The 16357-nt window shown below is 40.5% G+C and overlaps 1 protein-coding gene across 1 annotated transcript in view; it reads left to right on the top strand.

Moving 5' to 3' along the window:
- nalf1a (NALCN channel auxiliary factor 1a) overlaps nucleotides 1-15569 on the top strand; it is a 49098-nt gene extending 33529 nt beyond the window's left edge. Inside the window, exons 2-3 of the mRNA XM_085265293.1 lie at nucleotides 10202-10373; nucleotides 14936-15569. Coding sequence (XP_085121419.1) covers nucleotides 10202-10373; nucleotides 14936-15234 — 471 coding nt within the window. The 3' untranslated portion in view covers nucleotides 15235-15569. The remainder of the gene's footprint in view (nucleotides 1-10201; nucleotides 10374-14935) is intronic.
- The last annotated feature ends 788 nt before the right edge of the window (nucleotides 15570-16357 follow it).

The following is a 16357-nucleotide window of genomic DNA, read 5'->3' on the forward strand; positions in this document are numbered from 1 at the left end:
TTTGTTTCCGTTTCTTTGGTTCAATCCACCAAAAATGTCAATGGTAACATAGTTTGACAGGCATAAAATAGTATTTTTGCAACACCGAGGTGATTGCCAAAGAGCTATTAGCTGAAAATTTGGCATATCTTGACATAATTCAGCAAAGACCTGACACAGGGTCTAAGAAATATATGTGACCTAGACCCGTCTGAAATACTAGTAATAACTTTTTTTTGTATAGCACTTTTTAAAACACACAGTAGTAAAGTTTCTCACAGTTATAGAAGCCACACATTAAATACAGACACAATCAACATACTGCTTGGGTCCAGCTGATCACAGGCTGAGAAGGCTTTATAAAAACGAGATCACCTCTGGTTTTAAAATAAGGATGTAGGAATGTTAAGAGACCTGATGATCGGAGAGGCTAGCTGCTGTTACAAGTTATTAGTATTTCTGCTATATAAGCAGAGCCATGTATCTATGTAAGTTAATAGAATTTTAATTCTGAATTTTGCTCAAAGGTAATGAAGGGAAGCAAGAATCGGGGAGATATGCGGATGTCTGCTAGTTCTTATTGGCAGCCTAGATGCTCCAACTGCCTTCTGGACCAGTTGAAGTCAGGCTAAAGAAGACTGAAAGACACACGTTGAATAGTTACAATAATCAACACAGTCCTAACAGAGATGACGTCCTCTGAAAGTCTCATTAGGAAATTAGGAAATTAAGGTTCTTTAATATATCTGTGAATTGCTGTGTATTTATTTTTATGCTTTTATTCTTTTTTAAGTCCTTACTTGCTGTCATCTTGGTGTGATGGTGTCTTGGGCTTAATTTCTCCTCTATGACATTGACTGCTAGCATATTGTTATTGAAAAGTAATGGAGGTATAGTATTTAGTCTTTATGTGGTTAAAAAAAAATTTTTTCTTTGTTCACTTGATTTTTCCCAAGTGAGCGCTTGTCGGTAGAGGCTGACACGGTCAAGGTAGGAACAAGGGTCGCACTGAAATTGCAAACCATCTAATTTGGTGAGAGCGCCCTGCCTCAGTGTCACACACAGAAGCTCTGCCTGGATGTGTTACATCACCAGAGGATGGGATGCAATAAGTGCACACGTCAATGCAGGAAAACAGGCAACCGTGTGTTTGCCTGTCCTGCTGGATTATCCAAGTGTTGCATCATTGACCCAAGGCGACCGCTGAGATTTAAGCTTTGAATGATCAAAGTCCTATCAACAAAATTTTGCCAGTATTGATGGTGTCTTTTTTATGTCCTGCTCTGTGTGGTTTATACAATTCTTTTTCCTGAATGAAACAGGTCATATTCGCTTGTTGATTTCCACTTCAAATGTGAGCTCTTCAGTATCGTGAATCTAGCCCTATTTTGCACACTGGGTACAGTACGGTACTTAAAAAAAGCCTTGTCAAACCGCGAAACACAGCAGAAAATAGCACAGGTAGTGTAAGAGCCCCTTCCTGTTCTAACGCAGCCATGATTTGTGTGAGTGGTAATGATCTGTGTCATTCAGCTTCTAACTGGGATCTCACTCTGCTGCTGACTCATATGCTTTTTATAGCCGTCTCTGTCATTCCACTTTATAGCCGCCGCGTGTGTGTGCGCGTGCGCGTGTGTGTGTATGTGTGACAACACCGTCCTGCTGGGAAAGAAACAGAGTGTTGATACTTCACAGCATGTTGAGTTAAAGTTTTTTACATACCCGGGAGCTTTAAGCCAATATGAGTACAGTTAACGTGGCACTTCATTTATGAGCCAGAACTTGGGGATACACTCGTTGTGGCTCAAGACATCATTTCATGGCCTGTGTTTAGTATTATATTAAGGCTAATAAAAAAATATGCACACTTAATGAGTAATGTTTGGAGCTTCCTACTCAAAAGCAGCCATTTTACTGTTTTATGAGCCCCATTTTAGAAAACACACTCATTCACTTCAACAAGAGTTGAAAAGATAAAAAAATTAACACATAATATCTTCACATATATACACATAGTAGTATAGCATAAAAACCTGAGACAGGAGAAGGGGCTAGCTTGACTCTTAACAAGAACTAAAGGGTATGGGATAAAACATGATATAAGACAACCGGTATTTGGTCAGTTCTTTAGTAAATTGGTAAATAAGTTATTAGTTATTAAGAATGAATTAGAGTAGTTGAAAAACAGCAGTGCATATGGGAGCTGCTGTAACAGGCTGCTGCTCAGGAACAAAATAAATAGATTATTTACTCTTTTCAAATATAACATAATTGACTATTCAAACATGAAGCTACATTAGCTTATCATACAATCTAAAAAGCAGCTCTCTTGCTTTTTTGTTCTTTTTTTTGGAAAGAAGAAAATTAACAGTTTAAGTCAATTCTGTAACATAAATAGTAATTTAGCTTAGTTTAGCATCACAGCTGGAACTGAAGCGGGCTAGCTTGGCTTCTTTTAACAAAATTAAAACAATATTCTTCATCTTTCTAAGATAAATGTGAAGTTAGATAATGTTAGCATATGAAACAGAAAAAGGGGGGAATCTAGCTTTAATTTTTCTGAATTTAACAATATTAACACAATTTATTTCATGTCTCTAAATTAAATATGAAGCTAGATTAGCTTAGCATTAGCATAAAAGCTAGGACACAGGGAGGGGACGCTAAATGTTAGCTACCTTTCATGTTTGAACTATTACCAGTACCTGGAATTTTTTGACACTTTCTTCACGTTAATAGTATTGTATAATAATACATAATAAACAAATTATAAATAATAAAAAAATACATCAATAATTCTTGAATGAATTTTTTTATTTTGCACACCATAATAGCTGTGTTGGTCACTGTCTGACAATGTCTGTGATGTCAACACCACTGTCACAGTGTCTGCGTACTTCATTATTAAATAATAATGTTAGATTATTATTGGTTATGGTTATGTTACATAATATGTTTGTTTGCAACAAGTTTCTCTGACAACAACTTATCCCACGGCCTAATTAAAATTACTAATTAAGGATAAAGAAATTAACAATAGCAATGGATAGACATGACAACAATTTAGTTCCCTAATAGTCAGATTTTTTTTCATTATAAAGAAGCAGAATTTAGTGTCTTCTATATTTCACAAAGAATACGTACAGCCATTTATTTCTTTAGATCATCATAATGTAGCCCCACATTTTTTTCCTCTTGTTGGTCTGCACTTGAAAGTAGAAAATAAAGGCACAGTGGGGTTTTTTACGAGTGCTAGTTTGATGTTGAACGTGTTTATATATTGTTGATTTTTGTGCTATGCTACCAAATGAGTACCGAGCAAACAATTACATGTGTCTGCAATTCAGCAGCTCCTCTTGTCTACAGACAAGCTCTCCCACAGTCCTCTCTGTGTTAGATGACAGGCATGCGAATGGGAATGGTGGGGGAAGCCCTGCAGCCCGGGAAAGCAGAATGGAGGATGAGCTGCTTTGCATGTCAGATTTACAGGAGCTGTCAACCTGAGAGCCGCTTCTTGTGAACAGCTCTTGGTTTTGGTGGAATGACCAAAAACTGACCCTTTTTTACAATACAGAAGTCACCAGGAGTGTGTGATATCCATTTGAGCTGAGGAGTGGATCCGCTTTTAGCCAAGCAGAGAGAAGTTATTTGTAGGGTCTTTTTATTACATCGTAAATGTGACTTTTTTCCTTTCTGGCTGCTAACTTTTGCAGCATGTAGCACCAGAATAGCTCCGTTAATCTTTATCTTTCAATATACAGCACAGTTGTAACGCTACCTGCTGGCTGCAAAACCAGTGACACCCCCCCCTCCCCACATGCATTCCCTGCAGAGACACAGTTGCTCCGCTGTTTGATTTGAGAGTGTTTTTTGCTATCCAATTGATTGATGCTACATGACAGCACACAGGCAGAAAACCTCCCCTGAAGGCATCAGATGCACTTTTTTCCAACCTGCCAGTTATTTCATGTGGCAAACAAAAGCATTAGAACTAAAATCATTAAAATCAAATTGAATTTACAATTAAAATACACATTATATTCTCCCTTGGCTTTGAATTCCATTCAATTCAATTTGATTTTATTTATATAGTGCCAAATCGCAGCAATAGTTACATCAAGGCACTTTATATTGTAAGGTGAAGACTTTACTATAAGGCTGAGAAAACAGTGAAAACACCAACTATCAGATGACCCCTATGAGCAAGTGCTTTGGCAACAGTGGGAAGGAAGAACTCCCTTTTAAGGAAGAAACCTACGGTAGAACCAAGCTCGGGCCATTAGGCTTGTGTTTGTTAGTTGCGATTGTAGATGCCAGTTGTTTGTAATTATTCAGTAGTAAATGCATCCCTGCATTACGACAGTTAGCTCGTCGGCTATTAAATGCCTTTAACACATCTACAGTCTTGATGGTTGTGAGGTCAGGACTCCACAATGAAGTTCTGTCATTGTTAGGTTGTAAAAGCTGGTTAGTCAGTAACAGACAGGAACACTTCTTCATCATCCTGCTGTCCATTGTCTGTGTTTTCTATTCCCTGCATTACAGTTTTTCAAGTTTCACTACAACTTCGAGAGCAGTTGGCAAGTGGCTGCAGACATGCCAGCTTTTCAGTGACTGATGGTTGCCAGATGGTCGATGGCTGCTCTCTAGACCCGTGTGACCCCTAACAATAGTTGATCCGTACTTTGCAATTAGGAGCCTTTACCCAGAAATAGTAGATAAAATAGTACTTATGCATTGAGTCTCATTTACCCAATCACACAGATTCATGTAATGCTTTTATCTGTACCTAGGCACTTTGATCTAGCATTCATGCTCTCAATAACACTCTTATTGATACATCTGGAACAGTTCGGGGTTCAGTATCCTTCCCAAGGACACTTCGATACATAGACTGTAAGGACGTTTTCCCAAATATAGTTTGTTTCCTCTGGTCCGAATAAGTTGATGAATTTGTAGCTTTTTCCTGTGGTTTGGTTTGTTTTAGCACAGAGAAAAATCCAAGTCAAGTCCAAGTGAACCAAAATGTGTTGAGAATTTATGTTCATTTCACAGCTAGTGCTTACCCATACTGACCCTTGCACTTTTATGATAACTTGCCGCATCCCAGAATACAAAGCATATGTGGTTACGAGACCTCTTTTTTTTTTTTTTTTTTAGCTCACACTTGTAAGGTAGACCTCGTAGTAAGTTTGGATCAAGGTCGGATCACATTCACACCATAAACAAACCGCTCTGGAGTTGAAATCAACGAAAACAACTGCACCAAGACTCTTTGGAGGAGGTGGTCGCGGTGTGGTTCTTTTGGTCCACATTTCAGCGATTACTGTATTCACACCTGCACAAACAAACCGCACCGAGCTTGATTGCAATGGACTAAACACCAAAGGTATGAAAAGACCTTAAAAAAAACCTAAAATCCTATTTTTAGACTGCCCGTTCTACCACCTAAGTCAACCTTAAAGAAAGAAAGAAAAGCTAACTAGCTTTTCCCAAGTGAATGTGCACCATGAAAATGGACAGGTGGCCTTACTTTTTTAAACAGCAAAAGACCAAACCCACAGTAGTCAGTGCTATAGAAGTTAAGTGTCTTGTGTAATAGTTAACAAGTTGTGAAGTTTAAAAACAATTAATGCACTGCATACTGTAAACAACCATTGGTTGTTCTAGCATTAAACCTCAACCTGTCTCATATAATAGTCATCACTGCTGACACTTATCTGGCAGAACATTAGCACTTAAATGGGATTTTTATTCTTATTTATTCTTCAGCTTTAAATAATTGGCTTGGGAGAAAATTACTTAAATTTCTAGAGTTAATACCCAAAACACAGCGACTAACCGACACGTGATGTGTTGTCAGGTGTGGCATCTAAACAGGACTGAAGCTCTTTGTGCAAATAGATGGGCTTTTGCTGAAATCAGCTGCAGGGAGTAAAGCCCTGGTGGAAGCAGTTGCCAGCTTGGTGTCTTTCCTGTCTGTGTCTCTGGGCTTCAGTAAATTGTACGAAGCAGACTAAGCTGCATGGCGACAGAGGCTTTTTGAGTGCCAGGTTCCCATTCACACTGATCACACATTAGACTGATCAAATCAGACTCCAGGCCTGCTTCCTGACTAACTCAATTTGCTCTTGTACGTTTCCCTTTTCACGCTGAGCATACGCACGCACACATTTACACACACACGCAGACACACATAGACCTGCTTGCACGCTTAAACATGTGCACACAAACAGACAAACCGACAGAGAGTGGGGCAGTACCCATTGAGCTCTAATGAAAAGCAGAAAAAGCCGTTACCTTGGCAACTGCCAGCATACATCTTCAGGAGGACCCAGATTTCCTGTCTCACTGCGATCGTATTGTTTTGGCTCTCTTTTGATAGCCGCGGTATCCCTAGACGGATTATCTCACGGCGGTGAGAATTTATATAAAATGATCGCAAATTAAACAGCAGCATATGCGCAGACAAGAAGCCGGCACAGTGAAAATCCTCGGTCACGGATTTTACACGTCACACTCCAACAAACTCTTGAAAGATAAACCCCCATTCATTGATCTGTCTGATTTTTATCTTGGCCCTGAGCTTGTTTTTTCCTCTGTACGTTGAGCTGTTGAGCCACTTCACCGTAACAACGCTTTTACCAAAAACAGAGAATCATGGGAATTACACTGTTGGTGTGGTCTATCTAAATTACCCTCCAAAAAACAAAGAGGTGTAGTCACTATAGTCCACAGCAGTTTGTAGTTGTTTTTTGCAAGTGTGAGCTTGGATTTAAACAGAGACAGATTTTCCCTCTAAATCCCAAACAGCATTGACTTTTTTCCCCTCTCCTTTTGCTTTGACGGATGAGTGTATTTCCTGGAAATAAGCCCAACAGTACAGTATGTTGCAGATGCATGTAGAGTGAACATGAAGTCATACGTGTCTGGAATATATTAGATTTTACAAAGCACATTGTTCTCATCATTATGATTCCCATCATCCTAATCAGATTATTATAATTAATATAATTGCCTGTGCACTGTTTGTTATCTTTGTATATTGGCATAAATAGGAAATGAGACGCACATGTGGGAGGCCAGTGCTAGAGGTGAAGATTTACCTGGGTACAATTTAAACAAACATCTAAAACCACGAGGAGTCGAACCACAATGACAGCCCCGCCTCCAAAGCATGGATGTCTCTGTGTGGTTAAATAACACGGAGGGATAATTAACTGTGCCTGCACCGTTTTGTCTTTCCCTTTGGATTTTTTTGTTAGTTTTGTTTGTTTCATTTCGGAGGTTTATGACTATCATTACACATACAAAATTTTTGATTTTATTCACATCTATTATTTAAAGGCCCCATCACTTTTGTTTACTTTTGAACAGTTTTGTATTTATTTAGTTTGCCTAAATTGTTAAAGTTGTTTACTTAGTTTTTCACTTAAATATTTAAAATCAGATTCATTTTCATGATTAAATTGAGTTTAAGTAAGTTAAATTTTTGAAAAAAGACAAAAAGCTAAAGTTTGCTACTTTGTTATTTATTAAAGTCTGAAGGTGGATGCTTCTGGAAACTGGCCAATCATAATAGAGGAGGGGGAAGGCCTTAAAGAGACAGGCACAGGCTTACATTATCACACGTATCAAGGGATCAATTCTAGATTAAAAATCATTTCGTAAATTCAAAAGATGATGGCGCAAAAATCAATATATAACACTGCCATATTATTGGATTGTATTGATACTGGTGAGCATCTACACGGTAACTGACAGTTTTAAGGTTAACAATAAAGAATAGTTTTAGTGCTAAAAATATAAAACCAAATTTTAAAAAATGATTACAATAGAAATAAAAGAAGAAGGCAGTGATTTGCAAATCTTATTAACTGACAAAATGTACAATTTGAAGAAAAATATATGATGCCAGAAACACACTTCAGAGAAGTTGGGGCAGACCCATGTTTAACACTGTGTAGTATCACCTCTTCTTTTAACAGCAGTAAAGCTGCTGCAGCAGTCCTGAGTCTTCTTTGTCATGGTTTTTGTCTCATGATGCTCCAAATGTTTTCAACAGGTAAATGGCCTGAAATGCATGAAGCCCAGTTCACCACCTGGACTCTTACAAAAGCTACAAAAGCCATGCTTTTGTAATAGATACAGTATGTAGTTTGACATGGTCTCCCTTGAAAAAGATTTAATTTGGATGGGACCATATGTTCCTCTAAAACGTGTATATACCATTCAATTCCATGAGCACTAATGCCCCCCCATGCATTCAGCGACACAGGTTTTTTAAGTGTGTGCCAATGACAAGCCGGATGGTCAACATCCAGTTTGTCTGGCCACAGGGTAGTTTTTTTGCTTTGCATTAATCCATTTTAAATGAGCGTTGGCTCAGAGAAGATGGATTGTATTCACATATTGCATAATAGAGTTTTATTTTGTTTGCCTACAAAGCGGGGTTTTCAGCATGCACAAGCATGTTCCCGTGCAGTCCTCCAAAAACGCAACATCGTGTAGCTAGAATGGGCATAGGTCGAATGCTGATTGGTTGAGAAGTGGGTTGGAACGGGGAAGAGAGCGACAGTTTACCAGGAAAGGGAGAAGTGTGAAGCAACATTAAAGATTAAAAAAAAAAAAAAAAGCATATCACAGGCTCCACCACGCCCAAGATGGGCTTTTATTTTCATTTTCCCAACTTTAAAAGGCTTCATACTAATGTGGAACATTGGTGGTGTTCCCCTTAAAACTCAGATTGCGTTATTGCAGCATTCATTAGTAAGTGCAAAACTTGGCTCATGGCAAGATTTTAGCATTGTACTATTTGGTAATTACATGACTGTTGGTAATGGTTTGTTTTGTCTTTGATTCATCACTTGAAAATTGCTGTTGTACCTCTATTGCTTAAATGTGTCAGGCAGCCTAATGACTCTTTTAGTGGCTTTCATCACTTAATAGCAGCACATTTCCGCTGTTATTTAACTGACACAGCTTTTCATTGCATGTCTTTGTGGCTTCCATGAGACAATAACTGAAAAATTGTGTTGCCAACTCCAGGTAGAGCAAAGAAAGCTGGCTCATAGGAAGCATGTAACATTGTAAGCAGTCCAAGGAAACAAAAGCATCCGGTGTGTGTCCCATCATGCCAACTCTTTTTTTTTTGAGGCATAGGTTTATTCAGCTTAAAGGTTCCCAGCTAGCTACAAAGGTAGATGGGATGGGGGAAAGTGCCTGTCCACCTTTAAAGACTGTGTTAGAGGGCACTTATCGAACTTACAGTGATCTTTGGTCCCACCGGGTTGGCGCAGTAGGCGGTGGGGTCCTAAACAAATCTGATTTCAGTCTCTGCTTGATATCGTCTGTGCTCTTTCCCCTCTCCTGTGTTAATCCCAATAAAACACACAAAGAAATGGCTAAGAATGAGAATGAATCCAGACTGTGGTATGCCCTCGGTTCATTTAGTTTTGCTAAGCTTTCCAAGCTCGAGGCTTTGGCTATTACATGTCACCATCTGTCTCCTTATGCACATAAGTCTGTGCGTTGTGTATTACATCCTGCCTCACAGTGAACTAAAGCAAATTTAACTTGGAAGAAGACGCAGGATGAAATGTGGTGAGTTTATTTTGTGCCATTTGGTTTTGATTGCACTGGCATGCAGCAAGCAGCCAAACACACCACAGCAGATTAAAAACACCCCTTTGCTTTGAAATAAAGTCTCGTACGTTTTTGTCATGACTGTTTTTTTTCTGTTAAACGATTTTCCATTTGGCTGTTTCAAACACGCAAAAAGTCCCTCAGAAGGGGGCAGATGTTAACCAAACCCTGTCCCTAATCCTAGATGAGTCACTGATGACATCGTGGATATTAAGATATTTAGTGCCTTTAATGGCTTTATTGGAAAAAAAGTCCTGCCTGCCAATGATTACTCTGTATTTGGCGTAGCTTTGATTAGCTAATCTTTGAACAGTAACCTCTAATATCCCAGTGGCTGTTAGATTGATGTGTGAAGTGTTGCTGTTCTATTTTGGTGGAAAAAACATGTGACGCTTAGTGGACCTCTAGATATTTATTTGTTATTGTGAAGAAAGCTATTTGAACCAAGGGGAGGGCCAATACCCAGCAGAGACAAATGCAGTAACTTCCTCCAATCCTCTTGTGGACCATGAACCTGCATCTATTTATGTAATTTTCTTGCCTAATTCTTCTTCCTCCTCCTCCTTCTCCTCCTCAGGCGGCCTATAAGCCCTGGCTGTGTGCTCAGTATTTCCCCACCACCCAGCAGTCCTGCCAGAAGAAGGTGCCGTGCCACCAGTACTGCCTGGAGGTCCAGCAGAGCTGTCCGTTCATCCTGCCCGATAACGACGACCTGATCCACGGTGGCAGCCCCAGCTTCATCTGCACAGGTTAATACCCACTTCCTGCCTAGTGCCACTTCGTGTATCCTGGAGATGAGTGCAGATTGTGTGTTTGCATGCGTGGGTGTTCATGGGGCCTTGTATCCTCTTCACAGAAAAACCTTCTAATTTAATTTATGCTAGTGAATAGCTGGTGAGTAGCATTTTGCAAAAGGACAGACAGTAATAAATCATCCAGTGTGTGTTTCTCTGTATTGACTGAATGGTGTCTCACCAGGAAAACAGTGAAGTGGTTCTAAAGGCTTTCTGATGACATCTAGTGGTGTTTTTGAGCACTGCAGTCCTCATGCAAGGACGTTTTAACAACACATTTAGTCCTTCTCTCAGTATCTGCTGCAGATTTGTTTTATTCTGTAATAAAGGTCAGCTTCACGGGTTACCTGGATGAGACTGACAACATAAAACATTTCAACACCTAAAGGCTTAGAGGTTTGTGCATGCTTATAATGGATGGAAGTCATGATTTTATTTTTAGTCACCTCAAATTTTGATTTTCAACTTTCGCTGTGTGATGATTCTATGAAAGTATACTGGGGTTAAACAGCTGAAAACAATTCCTGCAGTGCTAAATGAGACTGTTGGGTCAACTACAACCAGATTCCAAAGTAGTTGGAATGCTGCGTGAAACTAATTAAAAACAGAAAGCAGTTATTTGCTTTTAAAGCCTGTATTGAACTGAAAATTATACAAAACACATCTTATCAAATTATAGCAAAAAGTTTTCAAAACATTGTGACAGAGGCATGTTTCCCTTTTGACAGCAAATTTTAATTAAGTGTCGTCAAAATTTAGGCATTGAAATTATTTTAGTTTTAGTTGACTAAATATCATTAGATGGTAAATGGCCTGTATTTATATAGCGCTTTACTAGTCCCTAAGGACCCCAAAGCGCTTTACATATCCAGTCATCCACCCATTCACACACTGGTGATGGCAGCTACAGTGTAGCCACAGCCACCCTGGGGCGCACTGACAGAGGCGAGGCTGCCGAACACTGGCGCCACCGGGCCCTCTGACCACCACCAGTAGGCAACGGGTGAAGTGTCTTGCCCAAGGACACAACGGCAGAGACTGTCCAAGCCGGGGCTCGAACCGGCAACCTTCCGATTACAAGGCGAACTCCCAACTCTTGAGCCACGATCGATAGACTACATCCAAAGTTGATGAAGCTGAGTAAAATAGAAAGTCTGAAAGTTAAAGTGTTAAAGCGTCTGCTCTTCTCTTCCTCCCAAGCGCTGACATTTGTCTCGTTTTCTACCTGCTCCTGGGGGGAGATCAGATGTGCGTATTTGACCTGCACAAGAGTATCCAGAGTATTTTAATCTTGCTTTTATTAGTTGATGAAGGTGTCGATGCATTTCATCGTGTGTTAGTTTTTATTCAATTATCGTCTTGTTTCTGTTATAAAAAAAAAGGTTACTGAGGAAAACTGTGATGTGAATTATTTTTGGTTTTTACAAAGCTTTTCCTGCCCTTTTGGTGTCCCTTTCCAACAATTTTTTAAAAATACCATTTGGGCATTAGCACTCTCACCTCTGAGCAGGAACGTTTGACGTCCTGTTTGACCGTGTTCCCTCCTGTGAGTCTCCGTGGATTTCCAAAGTTCAAAGACATGCATGTTAGGTTAATGTGAGTGAATTAAAGAATTCCTGATGGTTATAATAAGTTAGTTTGCCATAAATTTAAAAATATGCCATCAAAAATATTAATGGCTGCTGTAAGCAAACTGTGAGCCACAGTGAAATACTTTGTGAAGAGAAAGGGGCAGGTGCATGCAGGTGTTCTAGAATCAACAGGAAGTTAGTCATGCTAGTTTAGCGCCTGATTTGTGTCGGTAACAGTCAGCAGTTTCAGCAACACGGCTGTCTGCGGCGCTCAGCTTTTGGAGCCAATTAAGTGACTTCCAATCCTCTTTGCCTGCCCTTCCATGTTTTGCTTTAAAAAACTGCTTTAACATCTCAGCTAAATGTAAACACCCAGCGGTGATACTCACATTTTTAGTGTGGCTTGCACTATTCAAACATATCGATATCCTAGAACTCCTTCGTAGCTACAATCTAGATATTATTAAATTTCTAAGCCATCTTCAGTGTTGAACTAATCCAGCGCTACACTATATTGCCAAAAGTACTCACTTGTCTGCCATCAAACGCATATGAACTTGAGTGACATCCCAGTTTAATATGATGTCACCCAGCTTCAACTATTCTGGGAAGGTTTTCTATAAAGTTTAGGAGTGTTTATAAGAATTTTTGACCATTTTCCCAGAAGCATATTTGTGAGGTCAGATACTGATGTTGACCTGGCTCAGTTTCCACTCTGTTTCGTTCCAAATGTGTCCTGTCGGGTTGAGGTCAGGATTCTGTGCAGGCCAGTCAAGTTCTTCTACACGAAACTGACTCATTCATGTCTTTGTGGACCTTGCTCTGTCTACGGGTGTGCAGTCATATCCTATCACGGTACCACGCTAGAATTTACTGAGCTCCTGAGAGCGACCCATTCATTTATGTATGTTTGTAGAAGCAGTCTGCATGGCTAGGTGCTTGATTTTATACATCTATGGCCATGGAAGGGATCGGAACACCTGATTGAAATGATTTGGATGGGTGAGTGAATCGGCAATTTAGTGTAGTCGTCCATAAACTTATTGGTGCATTGCAACCAGGAGCTGCTAAAATCAAATTGGCAGTGCTCTTTGCAACAACAAATAGGGCTCACATTATGGCATAAATCTATGTGAATCCACCATAATCCAGTCTGCATCTTTCAATGCACCATGGGAGCAGATCCAAAAAGATAATCCCCCAGTTCAAAGTGACAAAAAGCTACTTGTGGTACACTTTAAATATTTTACCTACACTACCAGCATGGCAACAAAAGCAGCATGACCTCTTACATTAGTGGAATATCGACGTAGGAAGGGTCGATACCTCAGGTTGGAAGGGCTGCAGGTGGAAATGAGTCGTACCAATGTAAGATTCAACAGCAAACTCAAACCTAATTGTTTTCATAATGTCTCTTAAAGATGATAAAAGGGTAAATCATCTCACTTGTCACAGGTACAACAGACGAGTCAGGTGAGGTGTCAGTCCACACAGAGAAGGGGTCTAATCCAGCAGCCCCATCAGTCCTCAATCTGCTCTCATCATCAATCACATGCTCTCTACTTATGCTTTGCTTTAGTTAGAACTAAGTGAGCTTCTCTCTCTGCAGTTTAAGCTTCCCCGTGCAGATGATCACAGCAGCCATGGTGTTTTTGTTCTTTCTTTCTTTTTTTTTATAAACATGCTGGCAAGTTAAGACTTCCAGAACCATCAACTGATGCAGCAATGCGCTCCCTCTGTGCCGTGGTGAGCTCTAATTGGAGTTCATTTGAGGGTCACCGTGTCTGGTTGTGATTAGAGCCACACGCTGAGGTCTAGTGCGTTTGATCCGTTTACCGAGGCAGCAGATGAGCAACAAGGTGGCTGGTGTTAGACAGATCATTGTCATTTGTGCTCCATGTGAGCTGTTTATTGCACGGTTATTTTTTTCAACTTTTTAAAATTATTATTATTAAGCAACTTCACAGAAAGCCACCATAGAGATGTATCAGATTTAGCTAAAAAGGCTAAATGGAAAACAGTCTCTCTTTACTCTTTTTGTCTCTTTGTATTAGATAATTACTGTTAGCGTTTGACACATACTGATAACATTACCTACAGCCCCTAAAAATAACCAAAACATGCTGAGGACTCTCTTTGCATCCTTGAGCAATCAATAAAAATTTCAGTTCATGTCCTTCTCAGCTAAAAAACCTTTTTTCGCATCTTGTTGTTACGTTGGTTTTTCTTCATGGATCCAGTATTGATGGGTGAAGCTGAACTGTCTGATATCACTGGCTGCAGTTGGAAAATCGCAGATATTAATGGATTAGTGAGGTATGCTGACCCTAATGCACAAATTTGACCCCCTTTTACATTGGCTGGTTCATTATAACTTGGGCTGAGCACATTACTTTTATTGCAGGAGCCCTACAATAAGCCGCAAATGCGTAAATATGTTTTGCACAGTTGGAATAACAGCAAACAAAATTGTTCATTTTGTCAGCTCATTTATCACCAAGAAAAATCAATCAGCGTAATTCATTTGTCTTTGATTTGGAAAGAAACGAACTCCTTCACCAGGCTACAAGACGGCGTGAGACCGGTTAGCTTAAATGTTTAAAAGTCACATTAATGATGTTAAAATGTGTTAGTGTCACATCTTGAAGCAATTATGGTGTCACGACTTTAGTTTCTTGTGTTTCAAAGTTTGCAAAGCACTGAATGCACTTTTACATTTAATGGCATATTTATGTATTTATGAGCCATTTCTTATTTTTGGTTTGGTTCCTTCTGGCCTTCCATATGAGCGTGTGAACAGCTGATTGTGAAGCAAAACAGTGGAATACAGAACACAGTTGGTATATCTGCTGTGAGAACACCAAACTACCAGTGACCCCCTGTTATAAATACAAGTGCACAGCAGGGGAACCTCAGCTTTTTCATCCAGTGTCTTCTCTTTCTCAGGTCTCTTGGGAAACCATCCATCAGACAGTGAGGCGGAGTGCTGCGACGTCCGATGGGACTCCAAAATGGACAACCCTTCAGGGGGCACGCTAAAAAGAACTGCTTCTTCCTGCCAGCCCGTGGGGGCTTCGGTCACTTCCGCCGCCACCCCGAGACTGTGCAGCGGGCGACTGAAGATCTGCCTGCTGGCCCTTGTCCTCCTACACACTGTCATTATCATTTCAGCCTCCCATAATTCTTCGTTGGTGGGCGTGGCTGCCATTTTCTCGCCAGAGGAAAGTGCTTCTAATGAGGAGTGAACCTTGGGGTTTAATCAGGGCTGGAGCTTGCGTAGAGCGATTGTTGACAGGGAGGAAGACGAAGGCTTGTCATGGCTGCCAGGGACACAGCTGGTGAGATGTGCTGGAAATGCCTCCACAAGCCTGCTGCCGATGAACCGCCAACCACAGGAAGTGGGAAGGTTTTAATTGGAGCGGAGGGTGCTGGAATTGGACATCAACCGGAGAGAGATGTTTGAGAACCACCACCCCTAAAAGAACTGACCTCTTGCCACTTGAAACCTGCTCATTGTTTCTATTCCATCCAAATGTTTTCTAGCATATTGTCCCCCCCCCCCCCCCTCCCCTCCCCTCTCTCCACCCTCCTCCATCTGTTTTCGATGTGTGTGTACGGATAGCATGTCAGAGGAAAAAATGGACATCGATGAGGTGTGCACTCTCATTCGTTACTTTTAGATTTTTGCTGCACTTTCTTTCAGGTGCCAGAATGTTTTTGACATATCAGCTGTTTCCCACTTCTTGCTCTCCATCACCTTAGACGGATCTTCTTTACTACCTTGTATGTGATGTTGCTCGAGGGCCGGCTGGGACCAGCTCCATCTATCACTTGTGGATCTTGTTTCCCAGAAAACAAAATGTATGTGATTCTGTATTCTGATATTCAGCTTGTGTTTCTGTCAGACCGGACCTTTCCTCAACCCCTTATGACAGTACATGCCTACATATTTTAGGACCTTAAGTGCTCTGAGACTGGCTCACTTTCTCCTCTAGCTTGTTGGGTTGTTAAGCAAGTTAGGAGAGGTGGAGTGGTTACAAAAAAAAAGAAAAGGTGGTGACAACTCAGCTCACGATTGCATGGTGTTGCAGGAACAGTAAGCTCAGATTAGTCACCGTGTAGCGCTCCTGGGCGGGGGGAAATGGTGTTTTCTGGTTTCTAAAGTGTTCAGTTTACCTCATACAGTGGTGTTGGTGTTGCAGACAGGCAGCACGGCGAGTACTTAGACTTGCAGGGACAACCCAGGGACACTAGAGGACAGTTGCATGAAGCCAAAACACCAGGGGCCTCATTTATCAGCCAAGCGTAAGCTATCAAATTATCAGTTACACTTGTCAAGACCTTAGTGCTAACCTTAATGAGGGACTA

Source organism: Mchenga conophoros, linkage group LG23 (genome assembly GCF_057382185.1).
Source record: "Mchenga conophoros isolate Kocher_MC1m ecotype Shallow Benthic linkage group LG23, M_conophoros_male_GT1.1, whole genome shotgun sequence".
Taxonomy (NCBI): Eukaryota; Metazoa; Chordata; class Actinopteri; order Cichliformes; family Cichlidae; genus Mchenga; species Mchenga conophoros.